This window comes from Acartia tonsa, chromosome 11 (assembly GCF_053477335.1).
Source record: "Acartia tonsa isolate MP-2025a chromosome 11, ASM5347733v1, whole genome shotgun sequence".
Taxonomy (NCBI): Eukaryota; Metazoa; Arthropoda; class Copepoda; order Calanoida; family Acartiidae; genus Acartia; species Acartia tonsa.
In genome coordinates, this window is record NC_137270.1 from 39768240 (window position 1) to 39788387 (window position 20148).

Genomic DNA, 20148 nt, shown 5'->3' on the forward strand with positions numbered 1-20148 from the left:
TTATTTTTCTTTTAAATCTAAAATACGAAAAATCGGTTTGATCAAACCTCTTGGGGCAAAGCCCCTAGAGGCTAGGGGCGAAGCCGCTAGTATACTTATAAAATAGTAAGTATATCGTTCTGTGGATTATATTTTAGAAATTGGCACTTATTATCGACTTAAATATCATAAAAATTTGTATTAAGGATCTAAGAAAAAAATGAAACCCATCCCCCCCTAACAAAATGTTTTTTTTTTCTTCCATTTTTCTTTTTAAAAATAAAATCAAATTTCAATTATCTGATACTTTTTAATAAAAAGGAACATTAATTTTTTTTTCCATACTCCTATATTTAAATTCCTGTAAAACTACTACAAAAGAAGCCGTTTATGGTCATTTAATCTATTTCATTTTTGGATCAAACTTTTAATATAGATGTAAACACTTTGGATTTTTAAAACATGAATAAATCAAAATTATTTACAACCCTTTCTCCTCAATTTCTTTCACAGAGCAAACGGATTATGTTATAATTGTTGAAATAACAGCTCAAAAGTTTATAGAATAACTGATTAAAAATATAGGGTATAGTTCCTTTCGTGGCAACTCCTCTTAAGGGGCGTTTTGTCGTATTTTCACAGTTGCTTTTCCATTATTTCTAGCCCCTGCGGGGCAATCACCTAACCTAACCTAAAATGACCTATCAAAAGCTTCTGTGAAAAATACGACGAAATGTCTCTTAAGAGGCGTTGCCACGACAGGGAATATACCCAAAATATCTTATTCAGTATTATTAAATCCAATGATTTATAAATAAAGCAATTAACTAGAATTAAAAACAACACTATAAATTTAAGTGTAAAAAACCCTATAATTTTGAGTCAAATTAAAGTCTAATAATTTATTTTTGATTAATGCCTTTTAAGCTTTAGTACTTTAGTGTGTCTGTCTTTACAGAAAGATTTCGATAACCACTGAACCGATATCATTCTCCTTCTTATAGGTCCTGGGTAGGTTTATAACTATTTTTTGGGTGGGTACAACAACACTCTCTTTCATAAAAAACTAAAATTGACAGTAAGGGGAGTGGGTTGGGGGGTTGACTTCTAAACAATTAAAATTTCAAGTAAACTACATCTTGCTCATACTTGGAAAATAGTTTTGCCTAAAATGTTTTCTTGTTTTTGCTGCGCTACTAAAGAACGTATTCATCATTGGTTGTAGTTTGTAGCTTTCTAATGAATATATAATACGTGGATATATTGACAGGGTAAACTTTGTCGTCATTTTGGTTGCTAATATGTACCTCATTTATAAGTCAGTTCGTTCGTTAAGTAGAAGGGGGGATTGGGATTGAGAGTGTCGTTATTTTAGCCAGCTGCGAGTATCAATTTATTAGAGTACATAAAATCTGGTGCAACATCCAAGTAATAATATATCCATTAGCTTTCTAATGTTGGGTGTGTCAAAATATAGAAACCATATTCAAAATATACATTGCTTGTACATATGTTAAGATTGTCAAACAACAACAAAAAAAAAAGAAATTTACAAAAATATTTTAAAAAATTTTGGGCGGTTTTAATGTGAATTTTGCCAAATTTACCTTGTAAAATTTTCTACCAAAATTTATCTTTATTATGCAGGGCTCGGCAGCAGCGCGTCATTTACCAATTTACAATTTTTAAAATCAGCTGGAAGTCTAAAACTGACCTAAATGTGGCAATTCAAATTTTCACAATAATTTTCGAACCTTCCAAACGGGTTTAAATTTGAGGCTTAGTCGTGGCTGACGCGCCCTAGTATTATGAATCACTATAGATGTAAATTCTGCTAGAATACTATTTACTACCTAGCTCTGTAAAAATCATCTATCCAAAGTTAAATTGTATTGTAAATGATATTGGTAATGTAAAAGGTTCCAGGAAAAACGCAGGAGTTTCAAACGTCGGAGTGGACAAACGCAGTAGTGTTAAAATATTGATTTTATTAAGTATTTCTATACAGATTAGGTTAGGTTAAGATATGAATAAACAAAAAAGCCCTCGCAGGGGTTAGGCATTTAAAAAACCTATAAGATGGTCTAAAATAGGTTAGGTGTCCACTCCGACGTTTGGGACTCCTGCGTTTGTCATAGAACCATGTAAACGTTCTCTCATTTGTTGGCTAAACACTTTGAGTAGTGATTCTTCAACTGTTGATTAAAACTTTCCAAACATTTTTATCAGCGCAGCTAATAGTTTCATGCAATTTAATTTTTTTAGAGTGGAGAGAGGAATAAGGGACATCCAAGCTTTTTCTTTTATGGGGGGGGGGGGGGTAAAATGATGTGTTTCATAAGTTTGAGGGTTGTAAACGTATGTATTATTAAAATTTTACGGGGGGTTAAATGAGGGTTTTTAAAGTGTTAGGGAGCTAAACATACCTTTACCCCCACCTTTGGGATAGGTAAGATTTACTTTGGTGGCCCTGGAGAAATCTACATATAGCAAAAAAAATTATTAAATTAAATTTTTTTTTCCAGTGCACGTTTAATATTTTTAAAGCACGTTAAAGAATTTCAATGAACGTTTTGACCTTATTCTAAATAGCATTCTAATAAGGGTGGTACAATTTGTACATTTGTCAGGGACGTCCAAGCGGTTTTTTTTTTATAGGTTTGTAATATGAGGAGTTTTAAAGGTTTCCTGAGGTATTTTAATGTATTTTTTTAATTTTGAGGGGGGTAAAATGAGAGGTTTCAAATTTTGAGTGGATTAAAAACCCTTTACCCTCACCCTTGGACGTCTATGACAAAAGTATACATTTCTAATATGTTTTTGGAAATTAACACAAGATATTAAAACTATTGATAGTTACCTTTGAAATTTTCTTTATTTTTACTGTATTGTATTTTATATTTTATTGTTTTTCTTTATTTTATTTCACAACTTCTAGATAATATTGTTTCATCCTTTTAAAAAAACTATGTAAAATCAGGCAGGGAGTGGACATTGGTATGTAAATTATATTGGTACCAAAAGATTTATAACTTACATTCGTGCTTTTACTATTCTTGATTGGTGAGTACAAACTAGCAGTGTTTAAAGTTTTCAACTATGTGAATATTTTGTTAACCATCATTGGGGATATACAATTTACATGAATTTATCGTCCATTGTTTTATCCCTCAAGATCCCAATGTTTAATAATGCACTCTTAACTATAAAGTACACAAATCTACGACTCTTTCTTCCCCAAATATAGAAACTAACTCTTTTTAAAGTTAGTTTTGGGGGAGGATTTAATTATCTTCCATTGTAATATCCCTGTACTTCCTGAGGCATTCATTACTTTTCTTTCTAGGGGGTCAGAATTAGAAAAATAGAAAAACCCAGCTAGGTTGCTTTTAAATTGTTTTCTTTTCCTTCCCTGTTATACCAAGGAGTATTAGATTGACATAAAGTTTCTTATGTTTTTTTGTCGACATATGAGAGTGGTCGGAGTGGGCAAAAATGAGAGAGAAAGAAAAAAGATAGAGGGATGGAGACAGAAAGAGAAAAAGAGAAAACAAAAAACAGACAGAGAGAGAGAGAAAGAGACAGAGAGACAGGGAGACAGAGAGAGAGAGAGAGACAGAGAGAGAAACAGAGAGACAGAGAGAGAGAGAGAGAGAGAGCGAGAGAGAGAGAGAGAGACAGAGAGACAGAGAGACAGAGAGACAGAGAGACAAAGAGACAGAGACAGAGACAGAGACAGAGAGAGAGAGAGAGAGAGAGAGAGAGAGAGAGAGAGAGAGAGAGAGAGAGAGAGAGAGAGAGAGAGAGAGAGAGAGAGAGAGAGAGAGAGAGAGAGAGAGAGAGAGAGAGAGAGAGGAACACAGTAATAGTGTCTGACTGATTATGACGTAACAAAACAAATTAGCCAATGAGAGGCCACTATAAATTTTACCATTGGTCAATAACGGCCTCTCATTGGCTAATTTTTTTTGTTACGTCATAATCAGTGAGACACTATTACTGTGTTCGAGAGAGAGAGAGAGAGAGAGAGAGAGAGAGAGAGAAAGGGAGAGAGGGAGATAGAAAGAGAAGGAGATAAATAGATAGGGCGAAAGAAAGAGAGATAAAGATAGAAAGAGGGAAAAGAGAGAAAGAGGGATAGAGACAGAAAAATGAAATATGGACTGTAAATAATTCTTTCATCCAAACATTAAATTGATGAGCGATTGACTTATCGTTCCATATCCCTATACTCTTTCTAAAAACCTATATCTACCATGTAAACTATGTATATTTTAGTTATAACATTGTTAATATTATTTATTGTTGATATACTAAGAGCACTGCACCATAGATTAACACGGACTGCACATTCTCTAAATGCACTTTAATATACATTAATAAGTTCAGCTATTTTTTTAAAGGCGTAGCTTTTCTATAATTATGGTCAGTCTGCCAGTAACTTTAATTGGTTTAGACATGTTAGAATTGTTCTATCGATTTCAAACTTTGCATGATGAATCCTGTAGTAGATCGGTACTATTTCAAAAGCGTAGCAACTCTATAATCGTATAATCTGATTGATCTAATTGTTTTAATTCGGATTCCTAGAACAACAAAGAAAAATTTCATAAGCAAGTGTTAATGTTCATCTTTTCTATCATTTTAGAGCCTCTCTTTCAGGGATGTTGTTATCCTTGTTTAACTGGAAATAGATGAGCGTTTTCCCGACAACTATTATTGAACCATAAAAAAACTGTTTAGGTAAGATTGGGTCATGTAGAGGTTATAGATACCTACATGGATAGGGACCCACAGGGTTACAGCTCCCTTAAAGTGCTGGAAACAACTTTAAATTTCATTGTCTTACCCCTGATTCCCTGTATAGTTACATAGAGTAGGTTATGTGCTGCACCAAGACCTAAAGATAGGCATCTGAACACGAATCTCCTCTTGGATCTAATCAATGCAGTTTTTTAAGTAGCGAAGCTTGTCTACATGTTTGGGTCGGTATGTTCATCCATAACGTCTTTTTTAATTATCATTTTCATTGCTCACTTTGCATAATGATTCTGGTAATAATATAACATAAGTTAGAAACCTTAGCAAATATATAATAAATAAACAGAAAGTCTATACGTTTAATTTTCTTACGTGATTTTTAAATTATGATTCTTGGGATGACTAGGCATAACATTGGGTTAAAGCAATAAAAGTCAGATAAACATCTTTAGGAGATCCAACTTGTTAAGCTTTGCTTTCTTTATGTTGTCATCCTTGTTTTTTTTTTGACAGTTTAAAGCTTCTCTGTCTCTTTGCTCATTAAGTTTATTACTACTTTGTCTTTAATATTTCAAATTATCATTAAATTTATGAAACAAGAACAAATACATAAGTAGCACAGCAGGCTAAATATAATTTAAAGAAAAGGGACCTTATTATCTAGAAAGCCATTAAATTATTTACGGTTGCGCGTCAGTTGAACCAACAAATAAGGTCAAATTGTTTTAAAACTTTGGGTACCAGCGTAATTTACAGACTATTGCCCCCTCCCTCCACCTGTATATAACAGAGAGTGGATGAAATTGAAATAATGAGTTGAATTCAAGGAATATAAGATGTGTCAATTTTCATACAAAAAAACAAATTTTTAAAAAATAATTTAGCAGAAATCTAATGATTCTTAGGAAGAAGAGTCCAGTATTCTAGCAAACAATATTTTTCGAAGATTTTATAAACACCAACTTTTGTTATTTTATTTTTTAAATGTCCTCAAATGAAGTTTCTAGTGTAAAATATTCATATTTGTAATAGGCTTTTTAATTTTTCAACATTCGATTCGTTTTGTTATACACTACATAGACGTAATTTTATAGCATACGCCCCTCTAGGCTTTTAGAGGCACTTAAGGTACTTGGGAGTTAAATTCGACCCCTTATTAGGTTCATAACAATAAGTTAAATTCCACAAACCTCTAAAAAAATAGCTATAAACCTTCACAGAACCTATGGGAAGCTAAATTGTAAAGGAGAACCATATCGTTTCAGCGGTTAGCAAGATTCTTTCGTTCAAACAGCCAAAGATCCTTTTACTTTTATATAAGGTTTTTATATCAAAACTAATACAATTAAGCTGACATTATACTACAAAATACAAGAAAAACTATTGTTTAAAGTTTAAATATAAGGTCGCTAGAGATGGCTAATAAGGTAGCTAATGACCCACAAATCATGGGATATGCAATTTTCATCTTATTTTACTTACAGCCACTAGATAAACCTACAAAAATTGTAGAATAGATAAAAAATGAAAAGTTAAAAGATTAATTTCATATTTTAGTACTAAAGAAAATTGTCTTCAATACTATACAATACTCGATTTTTCAGTAATGCTTAGAACCGGTTCTAATCCAGCGGATATCAATCGGTTTCGAAGCCATACTGGATAAGCTAATCTATTCTACAATCCCTATTATCTGGTCTGTTGATATTTTATCAACTCTTTAGATATCTCATCCAGATGTAAAACAAGGTTGACACGATTGATAAGTAGCAAAGCACAGCATAAGAATTAAAAATATAAAAGTAGATGCCAATGATTCAGAAGAATCTTCAACAAAAAATTGAAGTAAAATATTGTTCAAATGTATGATTTTTAATTTGTTTCATTGTAAGAACAATTTGTTTGCTAGTAAGCTTAATGTACATCTGACAATTAATTCTGTAATGCAACAGAGTATGTTCTACCAATTTAACAAAATTTACTAAAAGCAAAAAAACTTATATTTTTCGAAAATAAATGATATACCAACACTGGCGGTTACGTCCCTATCATCTAGGGGCTCTGTTTTCAATGGGTTTGAAGGGGAAAGAAAAATTGCATATAACCATTCCTATGCTCAAATTTATAAATGAAATAGTCTAAAACTTTAAGCTTTAGACTTAAAACCTACTTTATACATTAGGATTTCATGGCGTTGTAGTTTATTTAAACAAAAATATGTTCAGGATGCCTAAAAATATCAAGCTTGTACGTTTGATGATTTTTTTCAGCAGTTTTGTGGCTTTTAAGAAACATAAGCAGCTTCAATTGCATTTAATAAAAAGTAAACAATTAGGAAACGGTATACTTAATTGGTCAAAAAGTTTGATAATTACACAGATAACAATAGATGAAAAGTCAGGTTGTTATTCTTAAGTTTGTAATAATTTGCTAATTTGTTTTTTGTTATAATTTTTAAAGATAACAGGCTGTCAGTGTGTGTGTCTGTATGTTTTAATGAAGACTCTTCTTAAGAGTTCTAGGAAAAATTGAAACGTTTTTAGGAGAGGGTACCTTCAACTAACCCCCAACCCCTAAGAGAAATTACACCTATAAAAAATGTCTTCCTCTTTTTGTTCTTTAACTTTTAAAAACTAAATTTTAAAGTAGAGGGTCGACATCCCCCCCCCCCACAGTGGGTTTTTTGGATGTTTTGGGGATTTTTTAACTTTATGAGTCACAAATACCAACAAAAGCTTATTTTATCTAAAAAAAAAGTTAAAACCTTTCATATACAGGTTATAGCTTATGTAATATAACATATTATATACATATTATTGTGATTTTATATAAGAAAAATGTCCCTAGAACTAATCTACTCATATAGTTAAAAGTTCGAAATTTCTGATATTATTCATATTAAAAAAAAATTATTTTAACATCGACTGAGACCTCAATTAAAACTTTTGGAGAGTTTTTAAGGTGTATATGATTAATATACATAATATATTATTCTAAGTTATCAATAAATAGTATACAGGGCTCGGCAGCTGCGCATCAGCTGTGACTAAGCCGTAAATTTAAACCCATTTTGATGCTTTAAAAGATTTTTGATAAAAGGGATTGTTATACTTGGGTCAGGTTCGAACTTTCAGTTGATATTTAAAATTGTAAATGGTTTCCCTGAGGTATACAGGCTGCCGAGCCCTGCAAACATACACCATACAAAATAGGAAAAAAATGTGATGTTCTTCAAGATTTTATATGCATTCTCAATTCGATACTGATTTTAAGTAATGATGTTTATAGTAAATATATTCTTCTATTCTTCTGGAGTCCAGAGGCTTTTATTAAAAGGGACAGCGAAGCGCTAGAAAAATAGCCTAAACCCATCCCAAGTCTTAAATTTGAGAATAAATTAGCATAAAACCAACACAGGATTAATTTAGAGAATCCAATCGGTTCAGTATTCACTGAGATCTTAATCTTTGGACAAAAAAAGCATACCACTTTATATTATAGGATATCTAAGAGTTTTTTTTAATGTATCGTGGTATTACTTTTACAAAAGTTTTTTTTAACTTCCTTGTTGATCGTTTTCTTTTCATTATCTGCTATTACTTATCAAATATGACTTTTTAAACATTAAAAAAAATATAACATATGATATCAGTCCGTAATTATATGGGGGAAATGTAATTTTCACAGCTAAAATATATGTGCATCTAATCTATACATTATCTTGTCCGTTTATCTGTCATGCTTCAAAGGAGTTTTTGCATATTATCTCTCTCTTTTTATGTTAAACAACTGCTCTATAACTCAATTTGCCTTTTTGTTTATGCTAAGTTTTTTGGTGCTTTATTACTTATGGATGTTGTCATCCTTATTATATTGTAAAATCATTTTTAAAAGTGAAGCTTTTCTATAATTAGGGTCCGTCCGTACGTCTGTCAATCTGTTTGGAACGGATAACTTTTTTCGTTAATATAAGCATGTTAGAATTGTCTTATCAAACTTATCATATTTTGCATGGTGATTCCTGTAGTAGTTACGCACGAATTATAATGTGTAGCAACTCTATAATAATAACCAGAATGTCCACTTTTAACATGGCAATTTTTAACTGTTTTTAACAACAAGTTTTTATATGATATAATTATCAGATTGATCTCATTTTTGGAATACTGATTTCTAGGACAACAAAGTACAATGTTATAAGCAAAGCATCTCTATAATCAAGTCCTAAAAATGTAAGTATGTCCTTAAAAACTATCCTGTAATTATTAAGTTTTTCAACAAATTTACTTACATTTATGTTCAACTTTTATACATTTATGCTCTGATTATTTATGACAATCTATAAGTGTTAATGTTCGTTTTTCACACCGTCTCAGAGCTTCGCTTTAATGGATGTTGTCATCCTTACAATTTTCAAATTTTAATAGTTGGATGGAAAATTTTAGTAATACAGTAAATAAAAGTGGATTTAGGGACTACTATAAATTTAGAAACCAAGGCCATTGAAAGGAAAGAACAAAATAAATTAAGTATTTCAAACAAAGTTAAAGGACAGACAAAAAAAATAGTGGCTTAGAAATCAAATTTAATTTAAATGTTTCAGAAATACAGAAAGGAAGACATACGCACATTTATAAAAATTGAGCACCTTTGTTACTAAAACTACTTCATAATAATCATTATATATATGTTTTCAGTATATCCTATAATATAAAGTACTAAGCTTTTTTTGTGTGTAGCGAAGGATCTCACTCACCACTGAACCGATATGGTTCTTCTTTGGAGGGAAGCTTCTTATAGGATGGTTTTAGGCTATTTCATTTTTATAAATAAGCCTGGGTATTGTTTTAAGCTATTTTTCTGCCCTTCTATATCCCTGCGAATACCCTAGATGCTAGGGGCGCAGACGTTAGTTTTATATAGAGTAGATTACCATCAATGAGGTAAATCTTTACCCCCCCCCCCAAAAAAAAAAGCTGTCTATCTAAAATTACAGCGAAGCTTTTCTATAATTAGGGTCAGTCCGTACGTCCCTGCGTCCGTAACGTTAGCTTTTTCGTTAACTTAGGCATGTTAGAATTCTTCTATTGATTCCTGTATTAGTTCTGTAAAGCGTATCAACCCTATAATCATAACCATAATGTCCATACGTTTATGTTGATTTTTACCTTATATTATAAGTACAATATTATAAGCGAAGCATCTCTATAATCAATTCCTAACAATGTCCGTATACCCTTAAACAGTAATTTATATTTAAGAACTTTTGCAACAAATTTATGAAAAATTTTGACAAGACTTATTTATATATATATTTTACATATTCACGCTCTACAAGAGTTAATGTTTGTCTGTCACCCCGTTTCAGAGCTTTGCTTTTATAAATGTTGTCATCCTTGTTCAAATATAAATCAACTGGTTGTCAGACCATTACCGATAGACTGAAGGACTTAGTAAATTATAATCTGGATGCTTCTTAGTATGGTAATAAAGTCTTTTAAATAGCAGCCGAGAAATTCACGTTCCCTAATACTGTTTCTAACGGACAGATGTACCGACAGACAGACGTATCATTTACAGAATAGCTTCGCTATTAAAAACGGAAAGGTAACCTTTAAAGATTAAATATGTGTGTTATTAAATTATATAAATTTTTAGTAGTTTGACTTCATAATGGTATTTAATTTGTATTAATACAACTTCACAGTATCTATTTTCTAAGCTGGATTTCTCATTTGGGGCTACGAGGTGCCAAGAGTTATGAACTAATCATGAATTATGAAGACTTGAATTTAATCAGGGCCTAAATAACTTTTGGCACCTCGTAGCCCCAAGTGAGAAATACCTTTAAACGTAAAAAATACATGTTATTTTAAGATGCAATATTAGGTGTTCTTGGATTTTAAATTACAGATTTATGACAACTTTTCTTATTTTTCTTTGCATTTTAAAGTAGAAACATCTGTATATATCAATGAAATATTGTTACATATCATTTAATCAGATTTTTACACCAATTTACTCTAGGAAATAGTAGGAAAAGCAATGTATGATGATTTTAATGAAAAAATTCACTTTTTAAAAATATTCCTTTGACCACGTTCAGCAAAACGGCTGTATTTTGCCTAATTTTGTAGTATATAAAAAAATCTGTTGCATGGCAACTTTTGAATGGTAATACTAGCCCCTGGGACATTTAACTCAAAATTGAGGAAATTTAAAAAATGACCAAAAATCCCACTGTGCCCCCTTCTCTCAAGTACCCCTAGAGGTCTCTTGTGGTACTTTCAGCACCTTTGATATTATATGAGTATTTGTTTTATAAACTTAAGTTTCTGCTTACAACACTATAAGATTATCTAAATAATTTTTAAAATCAAATTTACTTTTTTGCAGTTAAACTGTATAATGTTTTGGTACCTAGTACCTGGACATAATAAAACTTATAGAGTAGCTTCTTTCCTTTAGGAATATGCTCATTTTTCGTTAACACTAGAACTAATTTATCAATGAAAAACCGCGCCAAACCAGGGATAAAGGTATAGGGAAATAGAAGATAAATTGATCTCCAATCCACCTTATAAATTATAGGAAACTAAGGGAGGAGAATTTGTATAGGAATGCACATAACTGCTTTTTATAAAACATAATTGTATTTTATTGTATACAAGCATGCTGTAATTTTTTCAATAAAGGAACATTTCTGAAGGAACTGTCAATATGCAATGTAATGGTTAATGTCGAAAATGAACGTAATGAAAAGTGTTCATGACTGACAAATAATTAACATAATTAACGAACTTTTAGTGATATAATAGCTACATAATGAATATATTATTACATGGATCTTGCATCAGATTTTTATGTTATCTCTAATAAAATAAAACTTGCAATTGGCTAAAATAATGATTCCTTCCTTCCACCCCCTTTCCTCCAACTGGATGCACTAACTGACCAATAAACGAGTTTCATGTTAGGAAGCTAAACTGATGACAATTTTTACCTTGTCATAATATCCAAGTCTGTTCGATATCCATAAACTAAACTAAATTGTAAGAATATTGGTAAAAGTTAAAGCAATAAGGATTTTGCAAAAGTGTTATATCCTTAACATTGAAATTATTGGGAGAATATAAATGTATCTTTCAAAGTTACATCTCTGTATCCATGTCAACAATGTGACTCGACAAAAAGTAAATCTGTGAAAAATTGATTTCAAACTTTAGAGGAATAAAATCCTTAGAAATTTATATAAGCCCCCACCCCTTTTGTATATATGTTTGAAACAAAAGATCTCAGGTTCACCCCCCCCCCCCCCACTAGCTTAAAAACTTTGGGATACTATCAAAACCTTATCATGTCCAAACTTTTCTACCAATAATTCTAACTTTAAAAACGAGGTACAAAAATTTACATTAATAAAATAAAAAAAATATTTTTACATGTTGGTGGGGGGGGGGGGGGTTTGGGAATGCACAAATGAAATTTGATAGGAAAATGGCACATTTTTCATGATTGCTTTTCACCCTAAGTAGTTTTCTTTGATTTCACACACTGTCATTGTAAGGAAAAGATAGGAAATTCAAGATTTTTTTATTGTTGTACTGCATTATATTTTACTGTTCTTTTTTAACTTAATTGTTTCAGATTTATTTTTGATTTTCTAAGCACAGACTTTTTTTGCTTCTTTAAAAATTCAGCACATTAATTTTTGTAATATTTTTCATGTTTTTTTTTATTATTATGATAAAAAGAAATGATAATGATTGATGATACGTTTTAGAAATATTTAAAGGAAGTTTTATTCTTAAAAAAGAAAAAAATTAATATCCTAACCTATCTCTTATATTATCTTTGAAGTAAGGGGGTAGGGGCGTACCAAAATCTTAGTAGCCTGAAACCTGCCCTGGACCAAAGCTAAACCAGACAAAGAACGATAAATTGATGTACATCCCCAATGATGATGAATAATATTATCCCTTTTGTATATTATAATTATTAATTGAAAAGTTTGACCCAGCCGATCACGCCTTAATTAAGCACCCAATGTTGTAAGCCAGTTAATGAGAGAGCTTGGTTGTAAAACTTTGGTTATCATTATAATATAATATTCTCTTAAATATACAGATTTGTATGCATTTTTTATTTTAGGTTTGCTGCGACGTGATGTTCCATTACAGCAAGTACAAGAGAAGGATAATAGTTTAACACAAAAGGTATGACAATATACACAGATTAAAAGAGATAGATGCATTATATATAAAAAATGTATAAGTATAAATGAATAATCCAGATGGGGATCATTTTCGTCTGCTTTCTGTTCTTTTTATAGGGACTTGGCTGTGTTGGTATTTCTGACGCTATCAACTGCTTTCAAATATCGAACACAAAATCATGACAGGGTACCGCCAGTAGGGCAGAGTTACATATAGCTCATGCCCCATTTATTCAGACAGACAAACAGACAGAAATGTATTCATATATGTATGAATCTATTTTTCAGAGAGAGGGTGAATTGGAGACGGACACCAATCACGCGGTGAGGAAAGGAGTTCTGTGGCAACAACGGGATAAACTTTTTAGCCGCTGGAAGGTAAAAATTATAATTTTATTATTGCTTCCAAACCAATTCACCGAAAAATTATGTAAAATATCGTATTGCAGACAATTTTCCTCAAATTTTTGAATAAAAAATCTTTGAAAACTAACAAAACTGGGTGTATTTTATAATTTTTCATTTTGATATCCGCGAAATCTGTCTATAATACGATGCGATAAATAACTATCCCTACAATTATGGAATCGAATGCACACCCTTCTAATGACCCCCTGCCCTCCCTATAAAATTAAATATATGTCCCAAAGCCCAAAAACTATTCCAAGATGTTAAATGATCGTTATTAAGCCAGTAATTATGTATATTTAATATTTTATTAGTTTAGCTAATAACTAATTTCGACGGTATCTTACTAAAGGATTCCTCAGACAACAGTATATTATACACAGTCTTGATCATATGCAAAGTCTCAAGGTCTAACAAAACTGGTTTAAATTTTATAATTTTCATTTTATTAACCGCGGAAAGCTGTCTAAAATACGATGCGAAAGAAAACAAAGTATTCTAATATTTAAAAGAGTGTTTTATAAAAACAATATTCTGAATGTTTCATCCATATTTTTCTATATTAATTATGTAATATAGTTTACTGTTCTTTTAAATCTAAAATATAGTTTGCTTCATGTAGATGAAAATTTATTATTACCTTTTTTTGCTGCTCTTTGAAGAAAATTAATTTGTTATGGCTTTGTTATGATACGCTACTTATAGACATAATTGTGCTTGTTCACCAATATGGATTATTAGTTCAATGTGTTGGTCATTGGTAATTAAACATATTTTAGTGTATTATCACTTCCGCCAATTGTATCCCATTATCAAATCATCAAAACCGCAACTTATTACTATAACACAAATTGTTTTTAATATCAATTGTTATTTCTTGTATCGTATTATAAACGGCTTTCCGCGGATATAGAATGTACAATTATAAGATTAAAACTAGTTTTTTTAGCCCCGTGGTGCCCAAGGCACCGGCTAAAAAAACTAGTTTTAATCTTGTGATTGTACATTTCTATATTCGTAGAAAACTGGATATAATACGATGCTAGACATAGTTTTTTCGTATGGATGAGAACCGGTTCCTGTCCACCGGATTCGAATGAATACGAGAAATCTAATTATTAATTATTAATTATGCGCTACTGTGACTTTGATATTCTATATAAACTTACGTGGATATTTAATAATGCAGAAATGATAGCACAATAGCATTTTTTTTGCCCCTGTGAAATTATGATTTTCTGGGCAAATGTTGATATAAATTAAACAAGGTTGATCATGACCCTAATTAGCGAAACAACAAAGAACGCTATTACACAAAGTACCCTCTTCCGCACTGACATGGAACTAATTTTTTGGTCAGTTTGTTTATTCAAAAGGAAGGGATGGGATAAAGGGCCCAAGGGGAATCGTTATTTTAGCCCGCTGCGTGTTTTACTTTATTAGAGAACATGAAAATCTGGTGTAAGATCCAAGTATTAATATATCCATTTCTATCACAAAAGTACCCTCTTGAGCTCTGATATACCCTCCCCCCTCCTTTCTTTAAAATATATTAAAAATGAATAGTTAGTTTTTCGTTTATTTGTATATCACTTTAGGTAAGGTTGGGTCGAAATAAAAATAAAAATACAGCTGGAAAATAGAAAATAACAAAAAGTTTTCTCGTATGGCTTCGAAACCGATTAATACCCTCTGGATTAGAACCGGTTCTCAGCCATTCTGAAAAATCATGTATCGTATGTTAGTAATATAGACAATTTTCTACGAAAATTAAATTGAAAAAACATAATGTCAATCATTTAATTTTTCTATCTGTCTATAATACGATGCGATAAATAACTATACTTTTATTTTAGGAGAGATTTGTAATTTTGACCCGAGATTATATTCATTGTTTCAAGAAGGGGTCAACAACTACGTCCCACACTGAAATGGGGGATTTTATTTTTAAGGTAAGTATTATATTAGTTACAAGTAGCTTCGCCCCTAGCATCTGCGGAAGAGCGAAGATTTCAGAAAATTAGCCCAATACGTTTAAATGTTTAAAAAACAGTTTCCAAGATCTTTAGCTTCAGACAAAAAAAAATTACCACTTTATGTTATAGTATATGTAAATTGAATATACGCTTCTATACAAAGATAACAAAAATCCATTAAAGCAAAGCTTAACAAATTAGAAAAACAAACACAAAAAAATATAAATAAACTGCGTTTTAAATTCCATAGCAGTAGATGTAAAGTAAAACAAAAAACTTACTTATAGATGGAAACTCTATTGACACACTTACATTTTAAGTCATGTGTATAAAGATGTTTACTATAACTGTGTACCTAATTGTCATAGGAATCATTTTTCTAAAAATTTATCTAACTCTTACAGGAATTATCATGCTTAGTTTAAAATCAACCAGACGATTCTAAAATGCCTAAATTGACACATAAAAATATCTTTTTGAATCGATAGATGGACTGACCATAATTGTAAAAAAGCTTTAAAGAACAAAGGCTTGTCAAAATACAAGCAAAATTAACATTAATAACAGTAATACTGAAGGCAGGGAATCAAAGCATTTAAGAACACACTTTAAGTGTGAAGGAAAAAGATATTGAGAAGCCCAAAGAAATTTACATATGTCGAAAAATGCATTTTAAGCATGGTTCCTAGATCAATTAATTTCAAAAGATTACAGTATAATGTAGGTATCTGCACGCATAGTACTGTGCTGTCAATATATAATGGTTTTTCTTATTTTCAAGGGATAATTTTAGAACTAGTTTTTCCCCTGAAGGCAAAGTTATTTAAGATTTTAGTAGATAAAAAGCATGGATCTAAAAGGATAAGACAATGGTGCATAAATTGTTGTTCATCCCCAATGATGATACATAAAATTACCCCTTCTATAGAGTTCAATTAATGGTTGAAATATTTGGAAACTCAACTGAATGAACCAACCAATCAAAACTCAGTAAAAGTTCCCAAATTTGGTAAGCCAACGAATAAGAAAACGTTATTATAAAACTTTGGAGAAGAGTGTAATAAATAGTCAACAATGTCCCATCCCTCCCTGTAAAAAGGGATTAAGGGAAAGGACAATGAAAGGTTATTTATTCTCACTTCAATTCTAAACAAATGTTGTTTTTAATAGTAGTAAAATCTTCCATTCCCCTTTTCCTGTATATAACAGATGGCGAAAATCAAGAATAACATTCTTAAAAGTTGCAAAATTGGGAATATAATCTTGTGATATAATTAGATAGAACAAAAACATTGAACCTTTGGCTCTGCAAACATTGTTAGGTCTTGGAAAGGTTCAAAGCTGTTTTTCGGGGGGGGGGGGGGTGAAACAACTAAAACCCTTATAATAATTAGCCCCGAAAACCAAAAAAAGTAAGCTGAAAAACAAAAAAAATGGAGGACAGAGGGAACAACCAAAAATCCAATAATTTGTTCAAACTTTTATGAAAAAAACCTTCTTTTAAAAATGTGCTCAATTTTGTGCAATAAGAGTACTGCAATAATAATTTTTAGGAGAAAAGTGGATATTTTCGGCTGCAAAGCTTCTCTAAAATTCATATTGAGACTCTCCGTCTGTCTGTAATACATTTGAAAGACATTAATTTATTTACAAATTACAAAAATGAAAATCAACCAATTTGGTCGGGAATATTTGCACAGCCAAGTAGCAGAAAACAATTTGCTAGCAGACGAAAAAGGTCATTTTAAAAAGGGGGAAGGTAGTTATCTGTTTATACATCTATACTATAGATCTGTGTAGTAATTAGAAATATCTATTTGCGAGTTTCATGTACGTAACATAATTTTAAAAAGATTCGTAACTCTTGCAAAATTACATCTTTGTTATGGTAAAAATAGACCTAAATAAGTGAACATTTGCAATCTGTTTCAAGATCTTTAAAAATCCGCAAAATTGTAGCAAGATTGAAATATCTTTTTAAGTTTCTTCACAATTGACTCTTAACTCTTTGAGGGCTGTTTTCGTCTTCAAAAATAGCGTAAAACCTGTTTGGATCAAATTCAAAATTTTTTTTTATTGACTTATAAATACCTTTATGGCTTTATTAGAATTGCCATCTTAAAAAGAGTGTTCAAAAGGAATGTTTGAATTAATCATTTATCTCTTTTCAACCAAAATTATATTAGCAACCAAAGGCTGATTTCTACTTAAGGCCTAATGTTCATTATTTCATCACTTAATTCCAAGGTTATTAACATTTTTGGATAATTTTCTAACAATAATAGATTTAAGGTATACTTTACACAAACATAAAAAGCCTCGAATACTCAAGGATCTTAAGGGATAAAACAAAGGACGATAAATTAATTTAGCACATATCCCAAATGATGATAGATAAGATAAACTAAACCCCTTCTTAATTATCGGTTGCAACGTTTAAACACAACTTTTTTGGAACTTACCAATAAAAATTCAATCAGAGTACCCAAAGTTTTTATGAGATAACGTAGTATAAAACTTTGGATACTGAGCGAACACGTATTCCTTTCCCCATACATAACCCCCACCCGCGATGGTGTCAAAGCGACATTTCTGAACCTAAACTTATGAGCTTTTTAATGTTTTTTTTTACATTTCACGAATGCAGATGGTATCTGAATAAAACAAAAAAAATTCGCAATTTTGTGTATGTCCTATACGATATCTTAAACGGTTGAACTGATATATGTTTATTAAATTCTAATTCAACATAAATTTTCATGGAATTTATTTAGAAGGGGGGGGGGGGCAGTTAAAAATCCAAACCTAAATTTTACAGTTTTTTGAGATTCGCCCCTCCCCCCCCCAAAAAAAAAGCTTGGACGACCTTTGCTCTTAAAGCCAGAATTTTATGATGCCAGATCTGAAGTTATCATTATAGATTTATTCCAGTATGACTTCGAAACCGATTAATATCCGCTAGATGAGAACCGCTCCTCAGCTAAACTGAAAGTTATAATTTTTCATTTTAAAGTCCGCGGAAGGCTGTCTATAAAGTTACAAGGCTGTAAAGGACCAACTCCTTGTATCCCTGAAAAATGCTCAAAACCTAGAAGGTGTTCATTACAAATAACATGATTTTTAAATGTTGAAATAGTAATAATAGCAGAGAGCACAGTAGCCTTAAATCGATTAATTCTTACTATTATTTGAAATCTTTATCATTTTGGGGAAAGAGAGAAATACATCTATTTTAATGCAATTTTCCCATCCCTAACTAAATTTCAATTGATTTGGTAACTCTTAGTTTTGATAGAGTAAACTAAGGACGCTCGGACATACTTAAATTATATAGTAGATTTGCTATTGATAATAGGAGTTACGTACAGATGTGCGGACGTACTTAAATTATATAGTGGCTGCGCTACTAATAAAAAGTTCTTTTGTAGATTTTATGGAAACCCCCCCCCCCCCAAACGTGATGATTTATTAAGACATTTATATCCTATTTAATTTTAGAAATGACGGATAGCTTTTTTCATAAAAAAAATTTAAGGAGGAATTTTTGTCCCTTTTTTATCATATTTCTTGGATAAAGATAAAGTTTGCATACAACTTTTCCACTATTAAAAAAAGTACATTTTTCATGAAAATTTATTATAAAATTATAATCTACAATACATTTCTTTAAACTGTGATCTCTATTTGATAAAATAAGGAAGGGATGGGACATTGGATCGTAAATTATACTGGTACCCAAAATTTTATAATCATTCGTTGGCTGAAAAAGGGATAGCGCAAAAAACCTTGGATTTTATTCTACAGAAGGGATAATTCTGTTTATCATCATTGGGGATGTACATCATTTGTCGTCGATTATACTTCGCCTTAATATTTATTTATTAGAAAACTTGTCAACTTTCGTTTATCATACCCCCCAAATAAAAAATTCAATCTTTAGAATTAAAAATTTAAGCGTAAAGGTTCTTTTCTCTATTTTCAAAAGGGAAACTCCTTTAATTTGGTTTTTGTTAAGATTTTTGAGGATTTTTAGACAGAATTTCGTGAATTTTTTTTATCTCGTATAAGATTTAGTTTGAAAAGCGAAGATATTTATAGTTTGGGTGTGTACGTTCACGACGTCAGAGTGCCATTAAGGAAGACTTTAACGACGTATCCTTAAAATAAAGTAATAAAGTGTGTCTGTACCGAAGGATCTCGCCACTGAACCAATTAGGTTGTCCTTTACAGGGAAGCTTCTCATAGAACCTGGGAACGTTTATAACTACAAGAAAGTGTGAGATGGTCGACTTTCTCCAACCTCCAAGGGCCCCTAGAGGCATCTAAAGCTTAGCCAATAGAGTCCTCTATCATAATAAATTCATAATTATAAAGAATAAATACTTTTGCTTTTATTACTATATTCTGTTATTAAGTTCTTTCACTCTACACGTGTTAATGTTCGATAGTACTACTTTATTTTTGAACGTTTTGGATGTTGTCATCCTTGTTTTCTTGTTTAATTATTGAGCTAGAGTTTTAAATTTGAGGAAAATATTTATTTGTCATATCCCTGTATGTAAGCATGCTAAGCTGTGGCTGACGACATAAAAAAGACGTATTACAGGATATAGAAAATTGAAATTTTGAAATATGGGCTGATAAAACGAGGAACAATGTCTAGACTGTGTTTTTGTACATTTTTTTTAGCAGTGAAGCCTCTCTAAAAGTATGTTAGTCTGTAGTTCTCTCCAATTGTGCTCAATTTTTTGGGAGGTAGGGGCAATGGACTTAAGATTGTACTAGTACCCAAAGTTTTAGTTGCAGGTT

The 20148-nt window shown here is 31.2% G+C and overlaps 1 protein-coding gene across 1 annotated transcript in view; it reads left to right on the forward strand.

Annotated features, from left to right (window-relative positions):
* LOC145332167 (uncharacterized) overlaps positions 1-20148 on the forward strand; it is a 130236-nt gene that overhangs the window by 64436 nt on the left and 45652 nt on the right. Inside the window, exons 10-12 of the mRNA XM_080177118.1 lie at positions 12892-12956; positions 13244-13333; positions 15220-15315. Coding sequence (XP_080033244.1) covers positions 12892-12956; positions 13244-13333; positions 15220-15315 — 251 coding nt within the window. The remainder of the gene's footprint in view (positions 1-12891; positions 12957-13243; positions 13334-15219; positions 15316-20148) is intronic.